At 45.6% G+C, this 16,646-nt stretch overlaps 1 protein-coding gene across 8 annotated transcripts in view; it reads left to right on the top strand.

Moving 5' to 3' along the window:
- Positions 1–1,102: 1,102 nt before the first annotated feature.
- CHST10 (carbohydrate sulfotransferase 10) overlaps positions 1,103–16,646 on the top strand; it is a 41,021-nt gene continuing 25,477 nt past the window's right edge. For 3 of the 8 annotated variants that reach the window (XR_008426921.2, XR_006657020.3, XM_024571883.4), the window contains exons 1-3: positions 1,104–1,408; positions 11,687–11,775; positions 12,317–12,446. Coding sequence is in view for 4 of the 8 variants with exons in the window: in XM_024571883.4 (XP_024427651.1) it covers positions 12,329–12,446 (118 nt within the window). In the remaining 4 variants the exon portion in view is untranslated. Of the gene's footprint in view, positions 1,409–11,686; positions 11,836–12,316; positions 12,451–15,522; positions 15,667–16,646 lie in introns of those variants that run through there. The other 5 variants (XM_045204763.3, XM_045204762.3, XM_045204765.3 and 2 more) reach the window with 5 other exon arrangements.

Here is a 16,646-nt window from a genome sequence, read left to right as displayed (position 1 = left end):
AAATCTCAATACCACAGAATGTTCAGAGGAAACGGCAAATTCCTACTCTTGTAGGATGATGGTTCTTCATATAAGTGCCATATCTGTGCCCCCTGTAAGAGGCATTTAGGCTTCTCTGAAGGTATCTATTTGATTAATGCACAGGTTTGGTTCAAACCGATGGCAAGTTTTTGGTGAGTGGTTAACTTCTGTCATTCCCCAGTATCACCTCCAGTCCAGGCCCCTCCAGCCTTGACTTTAAAGACACACTTGGCAGCTGCGGAGGGGAAAACAATCTGGTGTGCTTTTCTTTTACCATTAATAATTAGAGTTTCTTTTAAAATAGCAGTTTTCAAATGTTTTGGTCTAGGATCCATGTACAAATCTTAAAAATTATCAAGGAACCCAAACAATGTTTATTAAACTGCATTAAATCTATCCATACTTACAATATTAGTCCTTAAAACTGAGAAATTTAAAACAATTATTCATTAACTCATTTGAAAATGATAATATCCCTATTATATGTTACCATAAATAACATATTTTAAGGAAAAAAGTTATTTTCGAAAACAAAAAATTAGCATTCTTTTCCTTTCTGCAAATCTCTTAATATCTCACTTAATAGAAGATAACTGGATACATATCTTTGTTTCTGTTTTAAAGTTATAACTTCACAGGGCTGTGCACTGTTCTGGCCTCAGTTGTTTGTTAATCAACACTACCTTGCCAACAAAGTTACATCCCCCAGACGGCCAGTGGAGAGGGGCTCGGCAAAGAACAGAAGGCCCTACTTTTACTAGGTAGGCATTTTTCCAAGGTTTCTTTTTTCGTTCCCTAACACCAAACTTGTGTTCTGGCTGGAGACCTGGCGGGACGTGGTTTGGTCACACATTTCTGGGTAATTTCCTGGGGTGTAATTCGTTTTCATGGGGAGGAGGAAGGCGCAAGGCCTGGACCGAGAACCGGCGCCGACGGCACACGTTAGGACACCAGGCCCCGGGTAGCTTCTACCACGTTACCTGTGGCCCCTCCGCGCCTGCCCGCGCCCCGGACGGCACGCGCACGGCGGGACGGCGGCGGGGACGCGCACGGTGGAGCAGGCGGCGCGCGCACGGCGGGACTGGCAGCGGCCTGTGTTCGGCGGAGCCGGCGGCGGGGACGCGCGCAGCCTGCAGGCGGCGCTTACGGGCGCGCCGGGGCCGGGGCCGCGGGCCTTGGTGGGTGGTGGCCTCGCCCACCGAGAAGGCCCGGAGCGCCTGGCGTACTCTTTCCGGCGCCTCTTTCCAGGTTCCGTGGGCGGCGCGGGGCCTCAGCGGGGCGGGCCTCCCGCGCTCCTGGATACTGAACCCGCATCCTTCCTCCCCAAGCCTGCGAGGCCGCGCTGAGCTTCGCCTCAGGGCCACGGAAGGCTTCGGCTCCACGGAGGGTGAGCTTGGAGGAGGACGGGGGTGGGTGGGTTCCACAGATGCCCACACCCCGACTCCCATCCCACCCGGTGGACGGAAGGAGCGGGGTGTGGGTGCCGGTTTTTCTTTGAGAGCAACATCTCAGTGTGTTCGGTGACTTGAGGACCTCCCTAGTTGGCGGGATTAATGGGAAGAACCTTCCTCATGTTAGTTATGCAGCGAGGCGGCGTCCTCGCCGGGGATGCTGGGCTCACTGGAATTATAGACACTCGGTGTCTGTAACTTATTTCTTTCATCATTGGCCGAGATTTTGCATTTATCTTTGGGGGCAGAAATAGGACGAAAATGTTCCACTTGGGTGCAAGAAACAAGCGGGCGGAGGGACCATGTGCAGCCTTCCTAAGTGTGCGATTTTGGTGGGTGAGCGGGAAAGGATGGTTGCAGATGCACGTCTCCTGCGAGACGAGCTCCGAGCGCTCTCAGCTCTGATTTTGACAGTGCGGAGGCCTGTCAGAAGTTGAGGTTGAAGCATACATTTATGCACTTCTGGCTGGGAAGATGAACCAGGTTTTCCAAAGCTGTTGTTTCTGTTTTCCAAGTCTGCTGGAAGGGGCTGGCCATGAATAGAAAGCAGCGCGTCCAGGTTTTGGTTAGCTGAGCGGGAGCCCCGTCATAAAGGGGTTTTTGTCTGAAACACCCAAAGTCTGGGGCTTTGAGCCATAAAGAGTTGGGTATTGGTCAGTTTTTACTGCCAGGGTGAGAAATGTCTCAGACAAATTAGGCAGCTGAGTTTAGCTCCTGCTTGCTGATCTCCAGCACCTACCTACCCTTAATCTTTTTCAGTGACTGGGTTTAAAGAGAAGAGACACAAAGAGAAAAACGGTCTTTTCCCTTTTCACCTTTCAAATGAGTCCGTCTTGGGTTCAGATGGATAAAAAAATCTTTCCACCTTTGCTCTTGACCCTAAAGGAAAGAATCTCCAAGAAATAGCGTAGAGAAAAATTCTTCCCTGGAGTGAAAACTGAAGTGCTTACAGAACTGAACAAAGAAAGGAAAGAATTAGTAAGTATCCTAGGCCATTTATAGTTATAGGCAGGTCATTTTTCAAATGCTTGAGGTTATACAATAAAAAGGTGGGAGAGAGGCAGAAATGGGAAAAGGGGGAGAAGTGAATGAGGGCCTTAGAGATTGCAAAAGCCAATAGAGTGTTTTCTCCTGATACAGGTCAGAAAGAATCTGGGTACATAAAGCTTAGTCTTTCGATCTTCATGACATGAAATTGCTCTTAATTTTCACACTGAGCTCTTAAGAGCAGACGGAAGCACAGCTAGACTGCTACATGCATCCCAGGCAGCTTGGGCAGTACTGTGCATTAAATTAGTTGTATGTTTATTTTGCCAGATAATTCTATGAAATCTGCAATCTCTCTAGTTCCATGAGTTTGACTTATTTCCAGTTATTCATTCAGGATAGGACCTTTGGCTAGAATTTGCCAGGGTGTAAAAGCTTGAAGAAATACGAACCCCAGAGAACATCTTGCATTGGAAGATTTGGTCATCTTATACAAGAATTCTTTATCTGATATCAAACATATAAAATAGGTATACTAGGGTTTGATTATTTTTACTACAAAATATATTTAATTTCTCATACTACCTTACAGAGCAGTCTTTTAAATAGCTAGCTCTTTTGATACATTTAGGATACTTGAAATCCAAATATTACCCACTTCTGTAATAGACCTGTTATGCAAAATATGCTTGAATAATTAAAGTGGTTAACTCTTCCCCAGTATAAACCAAGTTGAGTTAAGTAAGTTGATCTTGTCCCTTTTAATGGTGCTTATTGGTTTTTTTATTTATCTTGTAAGTGGCTAGAGGAAGCAAGAACCTCAGGCAAAGTAAATAGTACAGGGAAATGTCGCCCCCAGGCCTCACAAGGTACATGAAGGAGAATGTGAGCTCCCTAGTTACTTGAGGTTCGTGTCATTTAGTACTTTTACTGCCTCCTTTCTTGCTCATAGGAAGATTTTAGGAAAATTACAACTGTTCAATAGGAGCGTGTACACATAGCCTTAGAAGAAATGTTTTCTTAAATATTGTAATAGGAGCAAGCCTGAGCTGGAGATTAGTTGGTTTAGTAACTACTAGGAGAAGTGCCTGACATGCCGGGAGCCCTACACAGGTATTTACTTATTTGTTCATTATTATTTTTCATGAGAATCTCCCTTACGCTCACATCCGTCTTGTGTTAGGACATATGTAACTATAGATGATCAGTCATTCTAAGATGGTAAATTGTAATGATGCTGGACAAGCAGACAAAAAAATTGCTTGACTTAGATTGAGAGAAACCCTAACTATGAATCTAAACATCACAGTGACCATAAGAGAACTTTATGAATTCATATGCAATATTTTATTTTATTGCGATTTAATAATTTTATTGGTTAGGTAAATATATTTTAGTTCAAACTCAAAAAGTATGAAAAGGTCGATTTGTTTGTACAATGTACCTCATTACTTCAGCCCTCGCATCTCCAGTTTCCCTTATCCCTGTGAGTCCTCCCAGGGTTTACCAGTTCCTTGTACATTACTGGATTATTTTCATAAAATTTCCTTTAGTGTCTGGATATGTTTTGGGAGCATATTTTAAAAACTGAACACTGGACACATGATCTTTTCCCTGGGGTTTGTGTGTGATGGGGGTGGGGACCCAGGAGCTTCCATCTCAGTAAAGGGCCACTGACACAATTCTTCACTGGGCCCCAGCCTTCTTCCCCTCTTGCTCAGTCCACGAGGGGCCTGGGCCTCCTTGTAGCTCTGGGGATTCTGGGATCCCGAACAACCTTTTCACCCAGGTGGCAGTGTTATTTGTTTCCTCACTCTGTTCAGCCTCTTCTCGGCATCATGCCCTCCTAGAGGCCCTCCCTTCATCCCTTACTCTTTGTTACTGTCAATGGCATTGAGTGTCCTGTACATTGGGTATATAGGATTACACCTATGTGACCCTATACATTAATGGGTCTGTTTGTTTATGGCCTATCTTCCCCTGCCAGCACCAAGCAGCATAAGAGCAAGGAGTGTATATTGCCTTACATGTCCCCAGGACCTAGAAAAACTCCTGGCCTAGAGTAGGCGCTTGATAAATATTGCTGAATGGATGACATTTGGAAAAAAAGCTGTGTTAAACAGTTAGATGGGCTTGTTTACCACAGGACTTTTCAGAACCTTTAATACGCAAATGTGTATAGCAAAAGTGGAGCGTGGCAGGTGGGAGTCAAGCTCTTCAGCACAAATTCAGAAAGGCTTTGTGCTTTTGGGTCACAACTCAAACATGGGGGGGAAAGCTGCTGGCAGGAATGTGATTGGCAGCTGAGCAAAATGGATTTACAAGCATAATTTTGAAAATGTAGGGGACAGAGGATTTGTACCAAAAAAAGATGGTAATACAGGCAGACCTCATTTTACTGTGCTTTCCTTTACTGCACTTCACAGATGTTGTGTTTTTTATAATTTGAAGGCAAGACCTTCCACCAGCAAAAAGATTATGACTCACTATTTCAGTACTCACTTTATTGAGGTCGTCTGCCACTGAACCCAGACTACCTCTGAGGTGTGCCTGTAGTACCAAACCTTGTTATTGATTACCAATGTGTAAAATGTGTATTTTCTTTTAGTTTAGAGAGAGGGAGAGAAACAGAATAGGATTTCTTATAGGTTCATTCATTGTCTTGCTTCCCTGCCCCTGCTTTCCCCATAAAGTCTTAAGTTCCTTAACCACCAGTTCTGCCTCATGGGTTTTAAAGAGCCCAATTCTGACTTGAGTTTAGATCCTGCCATCTTTACACATGAAAATCTCCTTTAATGAGAAAGCTCTGAGGATGGATGTGCTGGGTTCAGGGCAGCACACGGTGACCACAGGGACCTGGGGCACACTCAGGTTTGCCATCATTAGCGGCAAGAAGCATTTGGGGAGTTGTCTTGGCTCCTTGAACAAAGGAGAGTTAATTACAGAAAATGTCAGGCTTTTTAAAGGCCATTTGTCACTGGGCTGCAAGGCCTTTGGCAGAGCCATTCAGAAGGACTGTTGATGTCAGGCCCAGTCTCCGCAGACAGAAATAGTGAGCCTTGCGGGTGTCATCCTTGGACAGGAGGCAAACTCCATGGAGAACAGGTGTACGCAAGGAAACAATGCAGGCAGTGGGGTAGGCTTAGAGGAGTGGGGGCAAAGGAAGTTGGAATGCTTTTTATTTAAAAACTGGGTCAAATTATCAGTATTGTTTCAAGGTCAAACCCTAATTCTACAGTCAGTTACCGATAGATGGGAGGGCTGGAAAAGAGGATAAATGGGAGCAGCGATGGAGGTCTTTGATTCTAACTAAATTTCTCAAAGCTTTTTTCCAGAGATCTGATATAACTTAGATCATCAATAGAGTCTAGTTGGAAGAAACTCTTTTGCTACCAATTTTCCTTTTCATAATAGAAAGAAATGACAGGAAAAATGGCTCTTATATTAGAATGCCTGGAATCTGCATTGTAACAAGATTCCCCAGGGGATTCCTTTGGTCAGCAGGTCTCAGTTCTGGCTGCTCATTAGAATCCTGGGCAGAGCTTTTAAAACCTGCCTAGAATCTATCTCCCAAGATTCCTCTTTTCTTGGCTCCAGTGAGTGATCCTGGGGTCCCAGGCGTAGCTATAGTTGTTAAAGCCTCCCAGGTGATCTAATGTACAGTCAGGGCTGGGAACCAGTGCCCTAAACATAAATTCAGACACCAGTAGGTAGATGCCGGTGCTTTGTCATGCATAATGTGCCCCCACGTTTTTGGCCCAAACTTTCAGGAAAAAAATCTTTTGTTTTAATTTTTTAATTCCATTTTTATTTATATATAAAACTGATTATCATATTCAGGGTATTATTTTGCATACAGATATCATTGCTTTCTAGAGTTACACTTTTAACGCATAAGCATAAATAAAAGGAATAAAAACATTTATATAGGTACGGAATTAGTACTACCCATGTATAATGTGCATCCTTATTTTTCCCCCAAAAATTTGGACAAAAAAGTGCGCATTATACATGGCAAAATACAGTATCTGGATTCAGAATGCATGTAATCACAAAGCCAAACCATGCGCGGCTGCCTGGACATAGCACTCTTTAGAATTCATAAAAACTAACCTGGCACATATTGTGGATCTTACTGGTTCATTGGCTGGTTTTAGGGGCCTGGACGATGATGTGTGTGATGTGGAGCACTTAGCCGGACTTGCTTGTGCCTGGTTAGGATATTCCTGCTCCATTGATGGAAACGGCCTCGAGACTGGGGAGTGGCCCAGGGAACAGTTGCCCTTTACATCTTTGTGCTGCCAGAAAAATGGCTTCAAAATTTAAGTAGGATCACCACACTACCACCCCTCTTCTCATATAAGACTCCCTCCATTGGCTTTCCATTGCTCACAAGGTAGAAACCATATTCTGTAACAGCTCTCTAAGGCCCAAGGTTCTCTGACTGCATCTGGTTAAGTTCTTATCTAACCAAGCTCTGGAAACTCCCACTACACAGCCTTCCTTCAGGTACTCAGGGGACCCCCAGCTGGCTCCCTCCTACTTCTGGGCCTATGTTCCATGCTGTTCCCCTGTCCTGGAACCCTGCCCCTTCACCTCCTTAAGTAATTGTGCTGTCCCTTACCTCTCCACCCAGGTCATGTCCCCTTGTGTTGTCCTCCCACTCACAGCACCACATCCCTCTGCTTCCTACCACTTCTTGGATGGATTCTTTGATGAGCGTGGGTTTCTTCATCAGACTGCAGGCTCCATAAGGACGTGAACGGTGTGCGTGTGTTGGTTTGGGATTCAGTGCTGTATCCCTGCACCTGTTCTGTTAGGTGGATGGATACACTGTATCTGAGGATCTTATTAAATATAATTGTTTTTAGGTTGTGTCCTTAAGAGTATATGTAGGTGTACATGTACTCCTGTGTGGCGTCGTGTGTCGTACACTGTAGCGATGTGGGACCTGAGGGGAGGGCATAGTTTGAGATGGATCAGGCATTCTTCTTACTGGTTCTGGTTGGCGCATGTAGCATGCCACTTGGAAACAAGTCCCAGTTTACCTAAATTTTTTATTATTTTTTAATAGTTCATTTTTTATTGTATTACCTAAATTTTTACCAGCTTACTTTGACAGCATTTTCACTTGAGTCTGTATATAACTTGTGGATTTTCTTGCTATACCATGAGAAGGAAAAAAAGTTTAAATTGTGCATCTCCCTGTGCTGGGCTTTACCACTGGCATGTGTTCTCATACAAAAGGAAACCACCCTTACCTAGTGCAGTATCTCCTTGCAGGCCCCAGGCTAACTCGCCTTCCCACCTTCCCCAGACTGCCCCGCCTCCATCTGGGCTGCAGAGACCACCTTCCTGAGCCCCTGCTGCCGCTTCTATCAGGGGAGCTCTGTCTGATGTGGTAAAAGTGGAACCACCCAGACAGAGGGTAGCTCTGGAGACAGAAGGGATTAGGGCCAGGAGCGGGCATGGAGGGATGCCAGCCTTACTGGTACACTTGATTTCCTTTTAAAAAAGCTCAAGTACAGCAAAACTGTAAGAGTGTTATATGATCATCTGCACTTTATATTTAAAATATTAAATTATTTTAAAGACTAAGTAGAGGAGACAGAGATGTATTTATTAAATATTCAGATACATATTGACTTTGTCACTTTATACCAGTTTTTCCCATCTAGGAAAGTATTTACCATCCCTTCCCGTACCTTACAAAATGGTGAGAGCAGTGCATTTAGTAGCATTTAAGGCAGAAAAAAATTAAACCACAGAAATAAAAACAGCAGGGTCCATGTACATAGGTGGTATTTTCTGTATTTTATTGGTTTTTATTATAAAGTGGATACATGCTTATTGTAAAAAAATTTTTTTAAATAAAAAATTGTACAAAGCAAAAAATGACTCCACTTATTCTCTCAAAATTTTATTCTGTGTATTACATATATGTATGTGTTTGTATGTGTATATAATCACATACATTCACACATATGTAATTTGTCAACAAATAGGATCATGCATTCAGTTCTGCAACTTTTCCATTTTTGTTTACTAATCTGTCTTGACAATTTGTATCAATGTCATTGACATGCCTTTTGGTGTAGTCTTATTTAAAATGAAAAAAATGGTTTTGGACTTTAGCAGGATTTATTAATCTCCCTATTCAGTATGTTTTAAGTTGTATGTCTATTCAAATGCATGTAAGTGCCATGACTTACAAAATAAAATTTTATTTTCAAGTAATACTGAAGCCCTAGTAGCTTTGTTTTCTAGTCTCAGTTAATGGATATTAATTTATAACTGCTTTCATGTGGAGACTGGAAGAATATTTTGAGGTTGTAAAGGGGCCTCATATTTAAAGACTTTAGTTTGGAAACTCTTGGGGTAGAAATTTGGGCAAGGTGTCTGCTGAAGTACCTTTCAACTCTCCTAAGTTTTCCTAATAAGTTTCTTGGTTGATGTCATTCAGCAAATAATGATGGTTGGCTCACCATGTGCCAGCATTGTTCTGGTCCTGGCTTACATTCTACTAGGGGAAGCAGCTGGTGAGCCCGGGAAAGCACTCAAGCTGTGATAGGTGTAGTGAAGGAAGTAAAACTAGGTGAAGTGATGGAGAGGCTTTGGGGCGGTCCAGTATGGTCGTGAAGGGGAGAGCTGAATCTTCTCTGCTGTGCAGCAGTGACTTGGAGAGCGTGCCCACTCTCTGTCTGCACAAGCCTACGCCCTGTGGCCTGCCGGGGGTCCTCCAGCAGGCCTCAGCCTGGTCTGGATGGCTATACTGAAGATGCTGGTCATGACTGTATACTTCTCAAGAGAAGGTTTTCGACAGAGGCTAGAGTTTATGCAGGTGAAGCTTTCCAAATCTGCAGCCCCCAGCAGAGTCCCCACGTGTCCCGAGCACCTTCCCTTCCCAGTCCAGGTGCGCCACGAAGGGAAGAGAGGAAGTAGGAGCCTTGCAGTTTCCTTCTCCGGACCTCGATGCCCTGGCGGGCTTGGAAGGGGACCAGGAGCTCTAGATGTCTTAACAGAAGTAATTTTAGAAATTGAACTATTTTGAAATAAAATGCCCATCTGAAAGAAAACATTGGATGATACAAGTTGTTGAGGAGGTACTTTGGCACATTCTGTCTCACGGGGGCTGACGGCCCACTGGCAGGTATGCGGGTGGCTGTTTTATCCTCCCTCCTAGATGGGAAAATCGGGCCTATAGGACTATTCAGTTACTGACCCCCATCCACCCAGCTTGGGGAGGAAGAGAGCGGACCAAATCCTGCCCCCACCCCAGACCTGGGTGAAAAAAGCAAGGTGCTCCTGACTTTAAATGAAAATCCAAGGCTTGGGAAGGAGGGCAAGGCTTCAGGATAGTGCCAGGGTCACTTTCCGCCTAGCCCAGATGTGGAAATCCTACCCCTAAGGCACCTGGCTTCCTGGAGAGGAGATGTTGTGGCCTTCATTTTCATGTGAAATTCTTTATTCATTATCTCCTTATTATTATCTAGAGCACAGTGGGTGGACTCAAATTAGATCCCTTCAAAAAATCAGTTCCCATTAGAAAGTTAAACCTTAAAAACCTCCCAAGGGCAGGCCTGATGCAGGCAGGGTGCTCAGGGCCTGAAACCTAGGAGGTGCGCCGGAATGAGCAGAGCGAGAAGCTGCAAGTGGGCAGTGCAGGGGTTCTTCTGCTCCCTGCTCTGCAGTGGAGGTGTGTCTGCATGTGTGAGGGGATCCCCTTTATCTGTGTTCACTGGCCACAGCGCTTAGCAAAATGTGGATTGCAAGCTTCAGGCCACTCAGCACTGGCCTCTCTTCCTTTCCCTCTACATCTTCCCAAGAACTGGTGCACAGGAGCAGATGTCTCTCTGTTCAGTTTGCAAACCACCTGCTGAATACCTGTCTCCTTTCTCTGTACTCACTCCCCAAACCACACTGGCCCCTCTGCCTCTCTCAGAAAAGGCCTGCAGCTCGGGTTTCTCAGTGGGGCATTTATACTGTGACCTATGGGGATAGATCTCACTGAGTGTCACTGTCTGGGACGGACAAGTCTATTGGACTCAGAAGTGTGGCACCCTGAGCCTCTGGGCACTGTCTGTACCTCACCTGTCTTTAGAATGGAAGGGTTAGTAGCTTGAGTTGCCTGGGATGAGTTTGGCCTTTCTTTGTCTTCCTTCTTGGGGCAGACCACCCTGTCACATTAATTTCTGACCACCATGATTAAATTGGTAAGTCAGAGGGTACCGAGGCATCGGCCAATTCCTGTTTGTAGAGGGTCTGCTCCAGGCCAGGTGGGTACTGGTCCTTAATGTACATGTTCTCATTTCATCCCATGACCAACCTGGAAGGAAGACCTGATCTCAGAGATGGGAAACCAAGGGTTGGAGAGGCCAAGTCACCTTGTGAGTCACAGAGCTCGCGAGTGGTAGAGTCATCCCGGTCACTGCCTTGTGCAGCGCTGCCTCAAAGGATGATGACAGAGGAGGAAGGGAGACTTGCTTGGACAGGCCAGCTGGCTTCAGGCAGGTAGAGAGGGACTGCTATTCCCCTTGTTGGGTAGTGTTGCCAAATAAAACACAGGACGCCCAGTTAAAGTTGAAATTCAGAGAGTCAGCAAATTGTTTTTTTTAGTGTAAGTATGTCCCATGTAATATTTGGGACATACTTATACTGAAAAGGTTATTTGTTGTTCCTCTGAAATTCACACTTAACTGGGTGTCCTATTTCTTTTTGTTTAATCTGTTTAACCCAGTCCCCTACTTGGGGGCCCCAGGCAGCACACTGGCCTAATGTGTGGGCAGTTGAGGATGACAGAGGGTGACACAAGCCACCCTAGAAAGTCAGTGAGCTCCCCGCTGCAGGGTGTCTTCAGGTGTAGGCTGGGTAACCCCTTGCTGGAGGGCGTTTGGGTTTCAGTGCCTGGTCACAGTGAGAATCTAGGAAGTAAACACTTTTGAGACAAGAAGAGTTGATCACTTGGGTCCTCACCGGGCTCTGTCCCATCTAGTGTTCAGAAGCTCTGAAGTTATTTGCCATCAGCACATGTCGAGAGAACCAGATCTCCCCGCTGCCCAGGAGTGATGGATGGCCTCAGCTCTTGTAAAAACCAGCCAGCATGGTCTCTTTAAGTGGTTTGGTTTGGCTTGAAGAAGCACTGTGTTAAACGTGAAATGAAAACACATTTTTGTCTCTCTTGCTGAGAACTGACTGTGACTTCCTGGTTCTTTATATGTTTTCTGCAGCAGAGTGTGACTTGGGTGACCTGCATCTCTCCCAGGCAGTGAAAGCATGAAAAACACCAACCTTCCAGGTTCTGCACAGGCCCTTGCAGGCAAGTGAATGGAGACGGAGGAGTTTTGATGTTCATTTCCCCTGTGTACAGATTGTCTAGGTGCGGCTACACCTTGTCAGCAAGTCAGGATTCTAACAGCCTGCTTGTAGTTGTTCAGTATGGCTTCTGTCTCCGCAGAGGTCTAGCCCTTGGCAGGACTCCTTTTGCCTACCTGCTTCCAGCCCCTGGTGGGCGCTGGGTTAAAAAACAAAACAAAACACATTTTGATATTAGCCTAGTCCAGAATGCAATCAAGAGGCAAATCTGAAAAAGTAAAATTTGATCACACGTTCCAAAACAGATAGATATGGCTCCTTTCCATTCAGGTATTTTAACTTTGACTTAATTATCAAATTGAGAAGTTATTATTAATTAAAAATAAAATGTTAAAAACCGAATCAAAATACCCACTGTATCAATAAAGAGTTTTTAAAAATATTTGTATTGATGCTATTAACCAAAATCACCTGTTCTTTTTTTATTACCTTTGTTTAGCTGGTGCGTTTGTAAGCAGCAGGAGCGTTTTGCTTGTGTTTTCCAGGAAAATCACTGAATGGCTGACTTTGACAACATGCACCACCAGTGGCTTCTGTTGGCCGCATGCTTTTGGGTGATTTTCATGTTCATGGTGGCCAGTAAATTCATCACCTTGACCTTTAAAGACCCGGATGGTAGGTATGCTACCTTGTGGAATTAATTTTGGCTAACCTAGACCTCACTGTGATACTGTTCCTGGGTACATGCGGATGACTTCTGTCACAGAATCCAAGGACTTTCATTCTAGAAGAGAACGTGGAGGTCATGGCAACTAAATTCGTGACGTTACAGAGGTGCGAGTAGGAGGTGGAATGGGAGGGGACGGTCCCCCTGGCACCACCCTGGGGGCAAGCAGAACATGCTTTCCTGTGGGTTCTTTGGTGCCTCCTCCATGGCATCTCACAGGCTCAGGATGTGGGACCTTGTTCTGCTTGGTGTCTGTCATCTTGAGCTGCTACTCAGTGTGCCTGAGTGCCAGTTGGTGCTGCGCACTGGTGGCCACGTGTTTGGAAGTCGCCTTCAGTACATCAGAAAGAATGTGATTTAAATATGTGCACATTTGGTTGTCTTTGAAGATTTTAACTCCCCTGGACATGATGTGGGCAATCAGTAAGGACACAAAAAGAGCACCAAGTCCTGCCTCAGCAGAACTGCTTCTAGGTCATGCTTCTGTCCTTGGCTTACCTAGTCCTTAGTGTTTTTTCTCCCACACTGACGTGCAACCTGCTCTGACAGCCTCTAAGACTGACCTGAGCACAGCAAGGCTCTCGGAGTGATCCATGAAGTGCTGGGTACGAGCAAGAAGGTGCAGTGATGGTCTTCTTGAATTCCAAAGAGACTCCTCTCAGAGGCAGAGTGAGGCGAGGCACAGGGGAGATGTTGCAGGCTTAGGAGCAGTGTTAGGCTGGCCTGATGAGGTCTGCCTAACAAGGAAGATGTCAGTGAGCATAGTGTGCTAAGCATTCTTTACACGACACTTTGCACATCCTCCAGCAGATGGTGGCCCTTAGGAAAGGTTAGAAAAGTACCCACACAAGCCCTGGCTGGTGTGGCTCAGTGGATTGAGTACCTGCCTGCAAACCAAGGGGTCGTCGGTTCGATTCCCAGTTAGGGACATGCCTGGGTTGTGGGGCCAGGTCCCCAATGGGGGGCGTGCGAGAGGCAATCCCATATTGATGTTTCTCCTCTTCTCTTTCTCCCTGCATTCCCTCTCTAAAATTAAATAAATAAAAACTTTTAAAAAAAGTATCCACATGAGTAGTTTCCCAATTTTCTCCTGGTGACTGCATGGCCTGTGCTGTCCCTGTGGCCAGAAAAGGCTGCAGACCCTGCTCTGCCTAGAGCTCCTGAGTGCGTCCCTGCGGTACTGAGGGCTGCCCGGTGCCCCACATCTCCTGCTCCCGGTCTCTGTGTCTCCTTGTCTATCCAGGAACAACGAGGTTGGAAGGCAGATCTGCAGGCGGGAGAGGGTAGCCCGGAAACCAGCCCCAAGGTGTAGTTCTCAGCACCAGTTTCCAGTCACTGACAGTTATCAGGCCCTCAGTGCTTGGGGCTCCAACAGGCTGTCATCACAAGTCACCCCTCATCTTTCAGGGGCCCATATGAGACCCTGAGGATTTTACACTCTCAGAAAGGCAGTGTCACACCTTCATGTATCCAGGGTGGCCAGGAGCATCACAGGTAATCATGGCTCACCCTGGGGGCTGGCGCCTCTGTCAGAATAGTAATTGCTCAGTCTTGGAGTCTTGTTGGAATTTGAGATGATGACCTCAGCCTGACAGTTTGGACACTGCTTCCGCTGCTCCAGCAGCATGGTTCCGTGTTACCGAGAATGGAGACCCTTTGTTAAGTGTTAGAGCAGTGGTTCTCCTCCCCCTGGCACTTGAGAACACTGGGGGACTTTGTAAACCTTTGCTACTTGTGGCCAACCAGAGACCAAGTGAATCTGAATCTAGGAGTGTGGCTCAGTGGAAAGCCCTAAGTGTAGAACGAAGCTGGGATGTTGAATGAGAATCAGAGCTGCTGAGAAGATGAAATCCGTGTCACCAAGAGTTCACACATTTTACTTGGGGTTCCTCTCACTGGTCACCTGGTTTAAGTGCCTGGTAACAGAGGCACTTAAAGGGCAGGTCATGAGGCTAAATTGTTTATGGTTTATTTTTTAAAGTAGGAGAACAGGTAATATATTGAACTGACCAAAAACAGTTCAATTAGACGTGTGTTTCGAATTATATTATTTTCTGGATTCTCTAAAGAACACCTCATTCCTCAGTGGCCACTGACAGACGAGGTGCCATTCTGCTCTGATGTGTCAAGTTTTATGCTGACTGTCTTCAGAAAAGTGTAGAAGCTTAGAGGGTTTTGTAAAGGGGAGCAAAGAATTAGAGGGAAAGAAGGGGAACCCTACAGAGGAGGATGAAAAGCTTTGGGGTTTTATTTTGTTTTTTATTTTTTAAAATTTTCGTTGAATTTATTGATGCTCTGGGATTTTGGACCTGACAAAAGATCTGTGGTAGTCCTCAGTGCTGCTGTCCAAGTGCCTCCAGCCCTTTAAGTTGAGTGGTAGTTCCTCATTCCCTTGGACGTTCTCGGGGCCGTGTGATGCTGTGGTCAGTGGACGGGAGCACAGGGGTGTGGACCACTCCAGGTGGGACCTTTAGAGCCAGTGTACACTTGGCCCGCTTCCTCTTTCCCACTCAGGGAAGAATGGCTAGGGCCCCGCAAGGGCGGAGCTCCAGTGAGAGTGGTGTCAGCCCCACAGTGTGCACTGAACTCAGAGTGAGAACCTTATGTTGTTGGGCCCACGACAAAGGTCAGCCTGTCTTGACCACGAAGGATCTTACCTAATTGTCCCTAAGTACCTGACTAGAATCACAAAGATGGCTGAGTTCTGAATGAAAGCAGTGAGCTCACTTGCGAGGGTCTTACCAGTTTGGATAATTGAGCTCCCTAGAGAAGTTAAACACTTAGCCCCCGGCCATCAGAGAAGCCCTTGGGTGGGGATGGTTCAGACATCTCCTGTTTCTGGGCCCTGTGGTTTAGTGGGAATAGACACTTAGCCTTAGGGGCCCCCTCTGTCTGAATAGGCACTTAAAACCCCTGGTGGATCTTGGAGCCGAATAGGAAACTGAAAGAGCTTTGTAAACTTGTGTCAGCAAGAGATTTTCTCATGTGTTAGAATTTATTTCATTGGTGTTCACAATATTTTAGCTTTTGAACCAAAAGCCTACTGTGAAAGAGCATCACAAGGAAATAACTGACAACACGGAAGCATCATTTGTGATGAAGGTCCACTTCCTGTAAAGCAGATAGCGAATCCCTGGTGCCAGCATTGAGGGACCAGTTGTAACTCAGGTGTGTGTGGGGATGGCCATCTGGGTTTGTTCTCTGGGAAATGGGCTTTGTTCTAGAACTGCCCAGTGGATGTGTGTGTTTTCTTACCTGCCTGTTCCTAATGGCTTCCCTGCTGGTTGGGCTGATAGGAAGAGATTTGTCCTGAACTGAACTGCTGTTTAAAGCAACGCTTACCTTGGTGGTGGCGCTGTTTTATGTGTGGGTTTTTTTGTTTGTTTTTGTTTTTACTAGCGTTAAGGCCTCTCTTCAGCTCAGCAATGAAGCTATGGAGATATTTGTGCCAATAACTTATCCTTGGTTAACAAATTTCAGTGTTGTGTTGAACTAGGATCAGGGATAATAACTAGCTTTATTGTAGGGAAATAAATCCCATTCAGTGATGGGAATTTCATGTCTTGGGACATTGAGACTTGAAATCAAAAATGACATCCTTGTGCATCTGGTGCATAAATGTAGACACATTTTTCCGCTCGCTTTTGTTGGACTTCTTCTAATCTTTTTCCTCCACTAAGCCCCTCAACCTGGTTGAAAGCTGCTTAAGGGCAGAACCAATGACTTCACTGTCTTTGCCTGCCCTCTGTCCGTGAGCAATGGGAGTGAAGACACTGGGTGGCTGGATGCAGGGTGGTCAGGGAGATGAGTGTATGTGATCCCTTCTAGGAAAACAAAGCAGCATGTCACTTGCAACTTTCAAGATACTTTGTAAAACATTATATGCAAATATAATGCGGCCTGTAACAAAAGGGAGCTAATACATTATGAAGGCACGCGGCCATACCTGGAGGATCAGAATCCTTGTCTTGCAGCTGGAGTCTTGTTCCTGAGGGTTGAGGGGAGCGGAGAAGCACTCTGGTTATAGTGGGGATAATGGATCTGCTGAAAATAAGTGGTTTTTGGCAAAGCAGTGGAAAAACCAAACCAAACGTAAATTGTGCTATCAGTTTTATTTCGATCTAGTCAAATCAGGGCCAAGGGGAGTT

This window comes from Desmodus rotundus, chromosome 5 (assembly GCF_022682495.2).
Source record: "Desmodus rotundus isolate HL8 chromosome 5, HLdesRot8A.1, whole genome shotgun sequence".
In the NCBI taxonomy this organism is placed as follows: domain Eukaryota; kingdom Metazoa; phylum Chordata; class Mammalia; order Chiroptera; family Phyllostomidae; genus Desmodus; species Desmodus rotundus.
This window is presented reverse-complemented; position numbering and strand designations above follow the sequence as displayed.